Source organism: Narcine bancroftii, chromosome 1 (assembly GCF_036971445.1).
Source record: "Narcine bancroftii isolate sNarBan1 chromosome 1, sNarBan1.hap1, whole genome shotgun sequence".
Lineage (NCBI taxonomy): Eukaryota > Metazoa > Chordata > Chondrichthyes > Torpediniformes > Narcinidae > Narcine > Narcine bancroftii.
The window spans coordinates 103,967,821-103,983,848 of NC_091469.1; the positions used below are offsets into that span (position 1 = coordinate 103,967,821).

At 43.9% G+C, this 16,028-nt stretch overlaps 1 protein-coding gene across 15 annotated transcripts in view; it reads left to right on the forward strand.

Moving 5' to 3' along the window:
• Positions 1 to 16,028, forward strand: part of exd3 (exonuclease 3'-5' domain containing 3) — a 291,961-nt gene that overhangs the window by 199,091 nt on the left and 76,842 nt on the right. For 13 of the 15 annotated variants that reach the window (XM_069935253.1, XM_069935270.1, XM_069935262.1 and 10 more), the window contains 4 exons: positions 643 to 812; positions 8,565 to 8,732; positions 10,217 to 10,270; positions 10,728 to 10,859. In XM_069935253.1, coding sequence (XP_069791354.1) covers positions 643 to 812; positions 8,565 to 8,732; positions 10,217 to 10,270; positions 10,728 to 10,859 — 524 coding nt within the window. Of the gene's footprint in view, positions 1 to 642; positions 813 to 8,564; positions 8,733 to 10,216; positions 10,271 to 10,727; positions 10,923 to 16,028 lie in introns of all 15 variants that reach the window. The other 2 variants (XM_069935341.1, XM_069935303.1) reach the window with 2 other exon arrangements.

The window sequence follows — 16,028 nt, forward strand, 5'->3', positions numbered from 1 at the left end:
TCTTACTGTCATGCATGAGCCACGCCACTGCAGAAATTCAAACAAAAAGTGCTGGAAGGTCATACAGCATCTATGGAGAGAGGAAAAATCATAGAGAGATGATTAAATTTTTTAATAATTTATAATTTAGAGATGGTAACAGGCCCTTCCAGACCATGCCACCTAAATACACCCATGGGACCAATTAGCATACTAACCTGCCTGTCTTTGGAACACAGGAGGAAACTGGAGCACCCAGAGGAATGGGAGAACATACAAACTCCTTTCAGTCAGCGGTGGAATCAAACCCAGTGATAGTGTTGTGCTAACTGCCACACAAACTGTGCCTCTTGCATCAGAAATGGCCAATTCTTATGCAAGCTGAAAATGCTGATATATGAAATTGATGAATTGAGTATCCAGACATGAAGCTGTAGCTATTCCAGATGAAAGATAAGATGGTTATCCTCTCTGGAGATTGGGTATGGGGCAGGGATGGTGTCTGTGAGTGAAGGTTGAAAGCACATCTATTTGGATTATGCCACTTTATCTGTATCTATTTTTATGTGGAGTCAGTAGTTTATAGTTCAACTTCAGAAGGTGCAGAGGGAACAACATTAATGGAAGGAGAGTGTAACTGAAGATATGATTTTGTGCCTGCAGCGACCGATGCATACTGCCTCCTGGATCTTTATGATGCCTTGCGTCAGGATATGCAATGTTTCGGGATGAGTTGTACCCTCGAAAGTCACTTGAAGTTGAAAGTGGAGAAGAGAAGAAAGGAAAATAAGCCAAAGAAAATCAAGAACTGCAAACTCCCCCCCCCAGCCCAGGTAGACCTTCCAGTGAGGAGCTGTCAGAAATAACATAACTCACAGGAAATACGAAGCAAATCAGTGAGGAGATTTACATTCAATGTTTCACATTGATGAAGCTTTCATCAGAAAATATAAATAGAACATGGCAATGTACAGCACAGTACAGGGCCTTCAGCCCATAGTGTTGTGCTGACCTAATAACCTACTCTAACAACTGCCTGGAATTTCCCTAATCCATTTATCTCAGTGCCATGTACCTCTCTAAAAGTCTCTTAAAAGATTCCATTGTACCTGCCTTCATCACTGTTGCTGGCAGCACATTCCATCCACATATCTCTTGCTCCCAAGCACCTTAAAATTTTGCCCTTTTCTGTTAGCCATTTCAGCCCTGGAAAAAGCCTCTGGCCATCCACATGATCAATGCCTTTCATCGTCTGTACACCTCTATCAGGTCAAACCTCATCCTCCATTGATCCAAGGAGAAAGGACCAAGTTCACTGCTCAGAGCCCTTCCATTAACATCTATTCTGCCTTCAAATTGGAACTAACAAAATGAACCACTTCACATTTTTCTAGGTTAAACTCCATCTATCATTTCTCAGCCCAGATTTGCATCCTATCAATGTCCCTCTGTAACTTCTGGAAACCATCCAAACTATCCACAACACCACCCATTTTCACATCACCCTCAAATTTACCAGCCCACCCCTCCCACTTTCTCATCCATGTCATATATAAAAATCACAAAGAGGAGGGGTTCCAGAACAAATCACTGTGAAACTCAGCCATTCTGACAATCCCTAATCAAATTATGACTCACTCAATGCTTGTAAATCCTGCCCCTCAGGATTTTCTCCCAACAGCTTGCCCACCACTGAATTAAGACTTGCTGCTCTATAATTTCCTGGATTATCTCTACTCCCTTTCTTGAACAGGAGAACAATATTTGCAATGGTCTAACTTTTTGGTACTTCTCCTGTTCCCTGGGATGATGTGAAGATCATCGCCAGTGGCTCAGCAATCCCCTACCTCAATTCTCATAGTAGCCTTTGGTAAATCTCGTCTGGTTCTGGTGATTTAACTAACTACAGGCTTTTCAAAAGCTCCATCTTAACATTAGCATGGTAAAACATTTCAGTTGGTTTTGAGTCATCCTCACAATAGCCACAGTCCTTTACTCTGGTGCATACTGAAGCAAAATATTCATTAAGGTCTTCTGGTACCTCCTCCGACTCTATGCACTTGTTCCACTAACACCCTTGATCAGTCCTATCCTCCTACGACTCATCCTCTTGTAATTGTGGAATGCTGTGGGGTTTTCTAAAATTCTGCTTGCCAAGGCCTTCTTATGGCCTCATCTAGCTAAGTCCTTTCTTAGGCTTTCTCCTGACAATCTTGTAATTCTCTTGAGCTCTATCAGATCCAACCTTCTTAAACCTCTCATTAGCTTTTCTTCTTAACCAAATGTTCTACATTCCTTGTTCACCATAGTTCTTTCACCTTACTATCCTTTCTTTGCCTCAATGGAATATCCGTGTGCAGAGCTCCATGCCAATGTTCTCTGAATATTTGCCATATTTCTGTCCTACTTTTCCCTGAGTGCATCTGCTTCCAATTTATGCTCCCAAGCTCCTGCCTAATGGCATCATGCTTTCCCAAATTGTCTATTCAAGTCCTTCTCCAGTGCTATGGTAAAGGAGAGACAGTTGTGATCTATTTCTCCAAAATGTTCACCCACTGAGAGATCTGACACCTGACCTGGTTCATTTCCCGATACCAGATCAATCTGTATCTATCTAGATGTTGTGTCAAAAAACCTTCTTGAATACACCTAACAAATTCCACTCCATCTAAACCATTCGCTCTAAGATGGGGCCAATCAATATTAGGAAAGTTAAAATCACCCATCACTACACCTTATTATTTTTGCACCTTTCCAGAATCTGCCTCCCTATCTGGTCATTAATGTCTCTGTTACTCTTGGTGGGGGGGGGGTTTATAATATACACCCAGTAGGATTATGACCCCCCTTCCTGTTCCTGATTTCTGTCCACACTGACTCAGTAGACAATCCCTCCATTACTTCCCCCTTTTCTGCAGCTGTGATAGTTTCCCTGATCAACAATGCCACTCCCTCACCTCTTTTACCTCCCTCCCTGTCACGTTCAGCAGCCATTGCTGTCCCCGAGATAGCCAAATCCCAGGCTCCCAGTTCATCTGCTCTATTGCTAATACTTTTTCCATTAATGTACACACATTTCAACCCACCCAACTTACTGCATTTATTTAATCTGTTGCCTCTCCTTCCTCACAGTCTCACTACTCATAGCATCTACCATTTTACCAATTACTCCCATCATCTGCCTAACCCTCTGGTTCCCTTACTCCTGCCTCATCTTTCAAGTGACTTGCCATTTGGCGTGGGCAATCATGTCTCTCCATCTATCACAATCTCTGACCCTCCAAACTGTAGTTGTTGCCTCCCTTGTTCTCCTTTTCCGAAGTGTATCTAGGTAAAGTAGAGCCCTAGGGCTGCCACTAGCTGTTTTCACACCGCAGGTGAGTGGTGACCTTACTTTGTCCCAGTTAAATTCCCAGGAATTCAGGACCTCCTGGGAATTTGCCCTCTCTGGCAATTTAGAGCACTCCTGCCCCCGACTAATGACACATTACGAACTCATAGTAAGTTCACCCCAAATCCATCAGTTGCTTGCCCGTCTGCCTGCTCCCCCCTTACCCGTCTGCCTCCACTCTCCCCATGCTTTGGCACGTTGCGATGGCAGCACAATGTGGGATGAATGGCGACTTCATTTCCCATAATCCCTCACGCAGCTGGAACCACTTTGGGAAATCCAGTTGCGTGAAGGATTATGGTTAACGAGGACGGCCATTCATCCCACATTGTGCTGCTATCACGAAGTGCCCGCTGTTTCAGGAAGTATGTATGCTTTAATTTTAATCGCCTACTTGACGCTGCATGTAGGCGCTGATGTCACAAGGTTTCCTCTGCTTGGCCATTTGCCTTTTCACACCGGGAAAATTACCCGGGTCTGCGGCCCTACTTACGAGGTAGGGTTGTGGACCCATTTAAAATTCCCGGGCCGACCTTTTCACACCACAGGTTCATGGGAATCTTCTACACTGTGGCATGAAAAGGCCTACTGATATCGACGAACTCCGCCCCCCACTTAAAAAAACTGCACAAAAATGCCCTTTTCACTGTTTTCCTTATAAAACCCCAGTGTTAGTGGTAAAGTTCTGACAGTCTGATTGAGAAATGACGAACATCGTCATAGACTATGAGCAAGCGAGGTTTTATTAATATTCCCCATAGCCCTACAAACTTTAACACTTCTCGTTTTATTTGAATTTATCGGTTTGAAAGGTTTCTACCTGGCCACTTTTGCAATGGTTCTTTTCAGAAATCAGATGATAGAACATAGATAAAATTAATGAGAGTCAAACTTTCTTTGGAAAAGAAGATGTTGTACTCCATTGGGAGCTTAAAGGTGGCAACAGGGTCGGTGCCAAGGGGAGGCATTCATGAGCATTCCCCCCAAAACCAGATATTGTGATCCCCTGACCTGATCCAGTGTATTTGTAGGCTGTTTTTTTTTAATTCTAGAGACAATGCCGATCTCCCCGATTATCTCTAGCTGGTGATGTGCTTTTAAGGTACCTCTCTCAGTGCATGTCTGCCATCGGCGCCTTCAGATGTATGGTCACTTTGCTGGGGTTGTATCAAGCATTGCACTTGATCTAAATTGCTGGTACCTTGGCCTTGAGCTGCGCTCTTCAGCTCGCCACCTCTCTGACTCTGAGATCCTGCACTGCTTTCATGTGCAGGTGGAATTCTGGGGTTATCCCCCGACAGCATCTGTAGACACTTCCCTGAATTCCCCCCAGAACTGCCTCCCTCCTCCACCTCCGAGTGCTTGCCAATACTCCCTAATATTTCCTGATCTGATAACCTCGGAACAAAGCCTGTGTCTTCGCTGCAGCCCGCACCTGGCCAGCAATTTCCTGTTGGTCTTGGTGACCTCCTCTCTGGTTCTCTCCTGATGTTTCTGCCTTGTTCATAGGCAGCGTCATGCCCAGTTGTCATTGTACTTCAAACGACTGTCCCTGCAGCCAGGGGTTCTGGAGACTGCTGGCCTGTGTGTCAGGAGTCCAGGGCTGCAGAGCGGCGCAAGGACAGGCGTTTCCTATTCGTATACTCCTGTGGTGGGGTAAACCTGATCAATGTTACCTGTCCTTATCCACTGCCTCAGTGATGTGGTCGCCTTTAGACTGAACAAAGAGGCACAGAACTTGTCCAGCACAGAGGTATTGTAACCCACATCACCCCCCCACCCACCCACCCAGCCCTGTCTGACAATTCAGCCACCACACCGCTGCGGAGAGCTCCACCCCCTTCTCTGCCATCCAGTGTCCATGCACTGGCATTGCTACCGCTCGCTGCAGCTCCACTCAATGCAGGATGAATGGGAACTGTTCTGCCAGGTGCCAACACCAGGGAATTGCAGAGCAGTTCCAGCTGTATAGGGGATTATGGGTAAGGAAGATGAAGACAGCCATTTTCCCATTCAACCAGCTCCGACTATGCTAGAACAGCCCCGAAGCAGCCCGATGAGGTGCTGCTCCGGGTGCTGCTCTGGGGTGCTCAAGTGAGGCCTGGCAGCGCAGCACTGTACCCCAGGATAAATATTGGCCAGGTAAGGTGAGAACAATGGCGATTTCCCCCCCCCCCCAAGCAAGTGCCGCCCCTGATCTCTGTCCCACCTGCCATACCCTAGAATACACCTATGCTCCTTCGGTGAAGGGTTCATCTTTAAGTCAATGTTGAGTTCATGATTATACAAGGGAAAAGTACTGAAGTGGTTCCCATTGCCTTCTTCAGTTGCAGTGTCCATACTAGATGGGAAACCCTGGCCATTGATCAGCGTTTTAATTTTACAACCATAAATTCCAATTTGTAGAATCTACTTGTAAAAACCATTCACCATTTGTAATCCATGGCTTCATGTGACCCTGATTGGGAGGCTAAACAGGTACTACACCTTGTCCAAGGGTGACCTGTAGGTTATTGGATGGACAGCACCTTACACCTTTTGCTGAGTAATTACATAGCACCCACACTGACCACTCTGCCTAGTTAGTTTAAACCTACTCCAACAGCTCTATCAAACCTGTCTGTAAGGATATTGTTCCCTTTCAGGTCCAATTTGCCTTTCTTGTACTGGTCACACCTTCCCCAGAAGAAATCCCAATGATCCACAAACTTGAACCCCTGCCACCTCTACCAATTCCTCAGCCAAGCATTCATCTGCCACAACTTCCTATTAATGCCCTCTAGCATGTCGCACAGGCAGCAATCCAGAGATTACCACCCTTCTGATCCTGCTTTCCAGCTTCCTTCCTAATTCCCTATACTCAGCCTTCAGGACTCCATCCCTTTTCATATCTATGTCATTGGTACCAATGTGTGCCATATCATCTGGCTGCTCACCTTCCCTCTCAAAAATTCTATGGACTTGATCAGAGACATCTCTGATACCATCCAAGAGTTTTGATCCCTTCCACAGAATCTCCTGTCTATTCTCCTCACCAGTGACTCCCTGTCACTGTGGCTCTTCTCTAGCCTTCCCTTCTGAGCCACAGGGCCAGGCTCTGGCTGCTGCAGCTTTTCCCTGGAAGGTCGCTCCCGCCCACCACCAACAGTATCCAGATATTGAGGGATCAGCCACAGGAGCACCCTACACTGACTGATTATTCCCTCTCCTAGCAGTCACTCAGCTACCTGTCCCCAGCCTTCTAGGTGTGAATGCCTTCCTTGTCTATCACTCCCTCTGCCTCTCAAATGATCCGGAGTTCATCCAGCTCCAACCCCACTTCCCTAACTCAGTCTGGGTGGAGCTGCTGCAGCTGGATGCATTTATTAAAGATATAGTCATCAGGAACACTTGTGCTGTGTCCCTGATTTCCTAAGAGGAACATGTTACTACTCTGGCTGCCATTCCCACTGTTCAGACTATACAGTAAGTAAAGATCTCAACTGAACTCACCTGCTGTTTTACAACAATTTTTTTTAATTTTTGTTTTCATTGCCACTGCTGGTTCTCTTTGTTAATTGTATATATCAGAAAGGGAACACAAGTGGCAGAGAGGACAGCAAGGGATGTGGTGGATTGTAGGGATAGAGGAGGAGGAGAGGGCAGAATGGAGAAATGGGGAAGAGAACTGAAAGAAGAAAGCAGGGATAGGGGAGCTGGTGATATTGGAGAGTAGTGGGCCCTATGCAGCCATGGAGAGTGTGGATGCAGTGATGGCATCTATATGGAGGAGACAAGGATGGAGAGGAGAGAGCTATGGGGTGGGGGGGGGGGATAGTGAGGGGGAGTCAGAATAGGATGTTGATGGAATGAAAATGTAAGAAAAAATAAAGTGGATAAAGATTCCAGAGTTATTATTGAATAATCTGTGAATGGCAACAGGGCCTTCAGAAAGACCTGATTGATCACATCCTCTACCTATCCATGACAGTATTGATTGAAGTGACCATCCCACAGTCCTTGAGGAGATGGAATCTCATCTTCACAGTGAGAATGCAACTGATAATGTTGAAGGGCATTGCCACCATGCTAAATGGGGCAGACCAAGCATACACCTGCTAACTACAGACTGGAGCCTGCAGGCCATCAGCATCCGCAGAACATCTAGCACAGTGGTTCTCAACCTTTTTCTTTCTACTCACATACCACCTTAAGTAATCCCTATGCCATAACTGCTCTGTGATTAGTAAAGGATTGCTTAAGGTGGTATGTGGGTAGAAAGAAAAAGTTTGAAAACCACTGTTTTAATTGTACCTCATTGACTCGTTATGTGCACGGTTTCATAACTCCAAAGGAAATGGGCCAATGACAATTGTTCTCAAGCAAAATATTTTGATAACAATTGGGTCTAGAGCAGTGGTTCTCAACCCTTCCCACTCACATGCCACCTTAAGCAATCCCTTACTAATCACAGAGCACCGATGGCACAGGGATTACTTAAAGTGATATGTGAGTGGAAAGAATAAGGTTGAGGACCACTGGCCTAGCACATCCCTCAGTCTACCATCACCTCAAATCTGGCTCAATGAAGAATGCTGCAGCATATGCCAGGAGCAGTGCCAAGCGCACATTAGAGTGAGGGATCAACCTGGTAAAGCTACACTTGCATGACAAACAAAACAAACTGCATTTGATATACAGTCCTAGAAATAACTTACACCACCCCATCAAGCCATGCATTTCAGATTCCAACTTATGGATTTTAAAAATGTGCCCTCTAAATCTACATAGCAGTTTAAGCTTGTCCTCTAGTTATAGATTCCTCTTGCCCAGGGTAGGTATGTCACCAATGAAATGTTAAATCATTGTCTCTTCCCACACATGCAGCCTGATCTGCTGAGTATTTCCAGCCGTCATTGTTTATATTTTGGATCTCCAATATCCAGAGCTCTTTTGATTTACAACCCTAACTATGACCCTATGCCCCAGTCCAATCCCCCTTGAGCTTCGGCGAGAGCAAGATTGACTAATAAGTGTCAGTGAGATATTGGAATGTGAGGTTTAGTTTTGGCACAGACTGGATTGGTGTTGTCTCTGTATTCATTGTGGGGTAAGGAGGGACTTGTAAACTGTACAAGTGTTACCAATGATTAAAATTTGTCAGTGATATTACAAGCTTTTCTTCACTATAGTCTAAACTTCTTTATTTATTCAGGACACTCAATCAGCACCTGAGCAGATTGCACTGTCCTCCCCAGTGTCACCTGGAGATTTCAGAGTCATCTGTGATAACATGCTACAAGGTCTCGGCCGATACCTTCGTTGCGTTGGGGTTGATGTGAAGGTTCTAGCAAATGAAGATGATCACAGGATGGCTGCTGAGGTGAGACAGGGAAAACGACACTTGGGTTGAGGGAGAGAGGGAAATGGAGTGCAAATGCAAAAGCAGAGAAGCTGCATGGAGAGGAGGAAGGAGGGAAGGGGATGAGATGGGATGATGATGAGAGAGTAGAACAGGGAGTGTGAGGTACAATAAGGGCATAGGGGAGAGGAGAATGTGGAATGAAGGGATGGAGAGAGGGAAAGTGTTGGAAGGGAGCAGTGGAATGGAGGGTGACCTGAGAGCAGAGACCATGCAAAGGGAAGAAAAGGGGAAGAATGTGTAAGAGGAGGGGGAAGAGAGGGTGATAGGGAGGGAGTGGGGGGAAAGCATGCAGGGAAGAGGGAAGGGAAGATTTGATTCATAGGAGGGAAGACAAACATGGAAGGACCTGAGAGTGAACACGAGAACAGCTGAGGGTTTGAGGGGCAAAATTGGGGGAATTTACAAGAGGAGCAACGTGTGGTTAAGAAAATTGGGGGAAACTTGCAACAGGGTAGGAGGAATGAAAGGAGGGAAGGAGTAATCCTGCTGGGTGGGACTGAGTGTGAAGGAGTGAGGAGACATAGTGCAAGAAGGAAAACAGGCAGCAAGTATTAGGGTGGGGGGCATCTGGGCCAGAGATGGAGAGAGTAAGCAGGGAAAGAATATGTGAGTAAGGGAGAGGATGTCAGAGAAGGAGAGAGCAATTCCTCACCATTGCCAGCTTGGGCTGTATGATCACTTTGCTCCAGATAAAGTTACTACCTTGGCTCAAAGAACCGAATTCTAATCGTGAGGTAAGTGGGACTGCCTTTGATACGAATGCAGCATATCACTGAGTGTGGCAGTGAGGAGCTGTGTCAAGAATGAAGCCAATAGGCATTGACAAGTAAATATTTCCAGTAATATCTCTCAACGGAAGATGATTGTGGAGATGATTGTGGTGTTTAGAGTTGATGATCTCAGACCCAGGATATCAGTGCAGGAGTTCCTCAGACCAGCATCCCAAGCCAAATCATCTTCAGCTCAGGAATTCCTTCTCTCAGAATAGTCTGAACAGCAAGGATTTTCTGCCACACTGTGTTAAAGATGCCAAGAGAAATTTTAGGATTATGGGGATCAGCCAGGAAAGTGGAGTTGAGCCCAACAATCTAATAAACCATGATATTGTTCATTGACTAGAGAGACTTCAAACATCTTGGGAACCATGGAGGACTGTACAGGGAGGGGAGTGGAAGAAACACCATTTGGGAGTCAATATCCTGAAGGCAAGAATAAGATGAACGAGAAGGAGAGGACAGGATATACAATACATTCTGGACACACCTGGCCCTTGTTTGCTTTTATTCAGTACTGATACTTGCTATAAGGAGTTAGTGCATTCTTATAATGCAACCAGGTGACTTTGTGTGATGGTAACATAAAATGAATTGTAAGTACAAGATCCTGCTTCAAAATGATACCTACCATATTCTGAAGTACTAAAGAGTGATTGTTTATTTTAGATTGCCCGTGAAGAAAACAGAGTTATTCTGACCTGTGGTTTACCTTACCAAACGGTGAGTGCTCATTTTATCTCTTTGTTACAGTTGTGTGGTGCTGTGTAGGTCTGTGCGAGTTGCTCAGAGTTTCTTTGTGTGGTCAGCAGGTAACATGTGGATCCAGAATGTGAACTTTAATGCTGGTGGGTAAGGGAAGTGGAATGTTGAAAGATAGCATTTTGTCTTCTTTCCCAGGGCCAAAAGGAAGACCCTTTTTGAGGGGAACTAAGCTGGCAAACACTGAGGCTTGGGTCAGTTGTGTCCACGGGTTTATATTTTTTTTTAATCATCTGCACATGTTCATGAAGACTTTTGACTAGGCATGAACTTTGATTCTCTCCTCCCCAAATTTAGCAAGGAAACACAGCAGGTTTGTGAAGGAGAGACTTGCAAAGGGACAGAAAGATGAGTGTGGTGATGGGATTGCAGCTACCTTTGCTTGGAATTATTATTATTATCTTCGCCTTCTCTTCAGCTGCGATCCCAAGTGGGGGAAGGCCGATGCCTCTCTGTGAATTGCTTGCAGAAAGCCAAGGACCAGGCCATTAATGTGTTGAGACACTTCAATGTGCAAGTCACCCCCAACGACCTGTTCAGCCGTTGTCAGGTAGGAGAGGATATCCTGGATGAAGAGCTGGGGGCTGGTCCAGTGGCAAACTAGACTATTTCTGTGAGCATATACTTATGTGGTTTATATTAACTAAAATGCCCCTGTTTTTTAACAAAGGGTTGAGATGTGCAAGGGGGCCAGGGAAGGGAAAAGCCTGACCATGATTAGAAGAGCAGAAAACCTCAAGATTGCATGTGGGTCTGTTGGTGCTGTTGATATGAGGCTTTGCTGCATTATCCTATCCCGAATTGAGGCAAGCCTGACTATCTTCAAGAAAGAGTGGTCTCATCACAGTGGAAAGCGTTCTCAGTTGCCCTCTTTTCAAAGTTGGAGGGGATTCTGCCTGCAGAAAGCTTTAGCAGGAGGTTAACAAAATGTAGCACAAAGCAGCTCAGTTAAACTGGCACAAACGTCTTGATTGGAGGGTGTGCCAACGTGATGCACTTCTGCCATCTAAAATAATGGAAGAAGGGTTTTGATTTCTCCCCCTGCCTCCACTGATGTTACTCGATCTGCTGAGTTCCTCCAATTTATTTTTTGCTAAAAATCCTCCTGCCCACACCCACCCCCCTCCCCCCCCCCCCACACACACACACACACACACACTGATGTGGCTCGACCCATTGAATTCCTCCAATTTATTTTTTGCTAAAAATCCTCCTGCCCACACCACCCCCCCCCCCCCCCACACACACACACACACACACACACACACACACACACACACACACTGATGTGGCTCGACCCATTGAATTCCTCCAATTTATTTTTCCTAAAAATCCTCCTGCCCACCCCTCCCCCACACGACGTTGCTCAAGCCATTGAATTCCTCCAATTTATTTTTGCTAAAAATCCTCCTGCCCACCCCACTCCCCCTCCCACCCCACACACACAGATGTTGCTCGAGCCATTGAATTCCTCCAATTTATTTTTGCCAAAAAAATTCTGACAACCACTTATCCTGATAAGGCCATTTCTGCAATAGCTTTCCAGCATTAATCGATCATGAGATGAAAGATCCACTATGTGAATTTTTTCATGACCGGTACAGTGTGAAAGGAACCCTACACAAACAATATGTGTTTCCAGTCTATTATTAGCTGTTCTGTCTATTCCTGCAGGTTATGAAACAATAATGTTTTTTAGACTGCAATGCTGGGAAAATCGCTGAAAAAATTAACATAAATACTGCCCGTGTGGTCGTTCACACTAGGCGCCTTTTTAGATTGCAAGTACCTGAGTGCAATAGTCCCGGTGGTTGGACGTGCAGTAGAGTGAATGACTGACCACAAATTTTTCTGGTATGATTTACACTGCAGGCTTCCTCCAAAATGTTGCAGGGGTCCTGCAGGATAAATCACAGTGCAGGAATTGAGTCCAAATTCCTGCACGTTCCTTTTTAGACTGTCCATGTAGTGCAAAATTCCTTGATTGTGTCTAAAAAACACTAATGACTCACTCATGATTAATGCTGGTGTCAGCAGAGTGCACTCTGTTTACTTGAGCTTCATGCTAGAATCACACTATTGTTGCAATTGGTCTCCTTACAACAGGAAAAATAGATTTAACTGGTGTGCTCAAAATCATGAATGGGTTTATATCTTCCACAGCAGAGCCACAGACAACAGCTTTAATTAGCAATAGAACCACAGCTGAGAAATTTTTTTTTGTACACTGAATGGATAAGGTGGGATTGCATATCTAAAAGGAGTGGAAGAAAGCAAAGATTCTGGTTATGGTCGCAGGATTCATGAATGTTGGGTAATGTCTCATCACTCCACACATTCACGTGGAGGGGATAATTTATCATGGAAACATAAGGAACAAGCTCTTGGATAAATTTTTGCTGAATATTTAAGTGGAAAATGATCACGAAACATTTTAAATAAATGTCATTAATGTTGTGCAGTGTTTAAAAGTTCAGTTTGATGTTTCTCTGAAATAAAAATAGAAAAGCAAGGGTTTGGGATGTTATTTGTATAGAGACGGAATCCTATTAGTGATATTAAATCGTGCTGGATAACAGTGTCTGTGCCAATAATGGCAAAGTCAAATCAATGGTTATCTGGTAACTTGAACAATACAGAGCACATTTTGGCTGCACCAGTCTAGTCTCACCATGGTCCAGTTTTCACAAGAATTCAAGCACCACAACCTAGTTCCCACATTTCTTTGAGTTTTCTGCCAAGAATTTAGTATCTTAAGAAAGCTACTGGTGCATAAAGGTCATTGAGTGAAAAAATATCAAGCTGTGGTGATTTCTTTAAGGAATTCTGTTGTCCTGTAAGGGTTTGCACAGAGACATGCCAAATTATTTAAAATGTGTCGAATAAAAGGTCAGGGAACACGACTGGACCTCTGTTAAGATATTTAACCGGTTGTCGGAAACTTTTTATGGCTATGTTCCCTCTGCTCATGATATTCCTCCACTGGAATTCCTTCTGGATAGCACAACTTTACCAAAATGCCAGGATTTTTATCCAGTTTTCTGATTGACCTGCTGACCAGCCCATGAATGGAGACAAAGGGGCAGTTTTTGATGACAACACAAATATCAGTGCAATCAGGGCAGAGTTAGCAGGGGCAATGCAAAAGATCAGAGAATTTTACCCTGAGGGTTAAGCCATAATCAGTAGCATTCATGTCTTCCGTGATCTTATTCTTGCTCAGGGTTCAAGTTGTTCAGATTGAGCCATGCCCTGAATGCTTGCCACAACTTTGGGGCAGTGTGTATTTCTGCTGAATGCAGTTAGGGAAGGCTCGTTTCATTGGCAAGCAGGTATTTCTTAAAGCGTTTTCTTATAGCAGGGATTATTTTACAACTTAAGTTACTGTATCAGAATGCTTATTTTCTGGCCTGATCCTAGACCATGATCTTTTCAATGATCTTAAGGGTTTTTTCAACCACTTATAATTGAGAATCTGGCATGTTCCTTGAAATCCAGCTCTCAATATAACCCCAGCAAGAGCAAGTTGTGAACAAGTAGAACTGACAAAAAAACTAGAGGAACAAATATCTTGTGTTTTGGATACAAGTACTGGGCTGAGTGGGACCTCGGACTGAGACTGAACTAGGCGTGGCAATTGTGCGTACATTAAAAACAGGGAAAGCTGGAAACTTAGCAGGACCAGCAGCATCTGTGGAAGGAGAAAGAGAGTTAACATTTCAGTTCCAGGACCCTTCAGGTCAAAGGGTCTCCAACCTGAAACATGATCCTCTTTTCACAGATGTTGCCTAACCAGCTGAGTTTTTTTCCCACCGTTTTCTGTTTTATTTCAGATTTCCAGCACCTCCAGTTTTTTTTTACATTTTCAGTTATGCCCACAATTTTGGCTCATGGTTAGAACTTGTAGCAAGCAACAGAATGCTAATATTCCTTTGCTCTTCCTCTCTCACTTCAATGACATTTCACTATAACATAGTAACAAGTAGTCAAAAAAATGGGCCTGGAATCACACAACACAAATTAATTATTTTCCTCTCCTTCTATTTAGTCACCTCAGCCAATCCTTTTCACTTCATTGTCCCTCTCGTTCCTTTCATCACCTCCATATACTCTACTGTGCTGTGAACGCTCACCCAGCCCATGGTTGTGTTAAAAAATAATTATTTCTCCCTGAATGAACTGGGACAGTGAATTTAGCCACACTATTTTCAAATGTTAATGCAAATGACTGTGACAAACTACATCCTCAGAGAATAATAGTTAATGTGCATCTTTGCATCAAAAGAGTTAATTCACATTCCATTCATCCTGATTGAGGCGAAGAGTTTGATCAAGTACCATATTGATGGTTAATGTACAGCAGGGGTTCCCAACCTGGGGTACATGTACCCCCAGTGGTACGTTTGGACTTTTCAGGGGGTACATTGGGTCTGAGAGAATAACCATTACTGTACAATACATGGTGATGTAATCTGCAGTCAGATTGCACAATGTCGTGTTTTCTTTATCGTTAATTTTTAGGGGTACACGGGAACCTATAAAAATGTCCAAGGGGTACAGAGGAACAAAAAGGTTGGAAACCCCTGATGTACAGTATTCTCTGATTCTGTGCTGCAATCTTCTTCAGCAATGCAGTCCACAGCTTCAAGAACACAATCTGAGCACAGTCTATCTCTGTATTACAGACCCACTGCTCCATGAACACAGTCCATCTCTGCATTTCAAACCACTACTCCATAGGTACAATCTCTCAGAAGTCCAAGGAAATTTGACATGTCAACTTTGTCTCTTAATGAATCCTACAGATTATCAAGGTGCATTGCTGTGTGGTACAGGAACTGCTCCACCCAAGACCAGTGCAATAAGCATCTTTCCTCTGCCTGGGAAAAGCAGCCAATATATTAAAGGGTTCACCCCATTCTGACCAAACTCCCTTCACCCTCCTTCCACCGCGAGAAGATTCACGTGTCAGATCATGCACCATCCAGGTTTAAGGACAGTTTATTTCTTTCTATTATCGGACTCCTAAATGAATCTCACACAAGAACAATTATGCTGCCTTTTCTCTGTTCTAACTGATCTCTTTCTCTTAGCTCTATGCTTCTGTACTGTGTTTAACTTGCTGTAATATGTATGAGATATCTAGCTGGACTGCTCACAAAACAAACTTTCTCACTGTACCTTGACAACATGTGACAATAAGCTTTAACTCTATGTTGTAAAAGGCAACTCCATGAATATTTCAATATTACAGCCTGGAGCTCCTTATTTTTTTTTCTATTTTTTTTATTTTTCACACTATGAACCATATTAACCAAAATACACACCAATCATTTCCCTCTTGACCCACCCCTCCTCCCTACCCACTAAACATTCAACATATACAATACAATAAACCCATTAAACAATGTCATCACACAATGAAAATAAACAAGAAAATGTGTCATCTACTTTTACACACTGGATCAGTTCATTTCGTCTTCTTCTCATTCTATCATTTTAGGGGGTGGAGGTCCGAAGCGAGCCCTCTCTGTTGTGTTCCATGTACGGTTCCCAAATTTGTTTGAATACTGTGACTTTATTTTTTAAATTGTATGCTATTTTTTCCAATGGAATACATTTATTCATTTCTATGTAGCATTGCTGTACTCTCAGGCTCTCTTCTGATTTCCAGGTTGACGTTATACATTTTTTTGCTACAGCTAAGGCTATCATAATA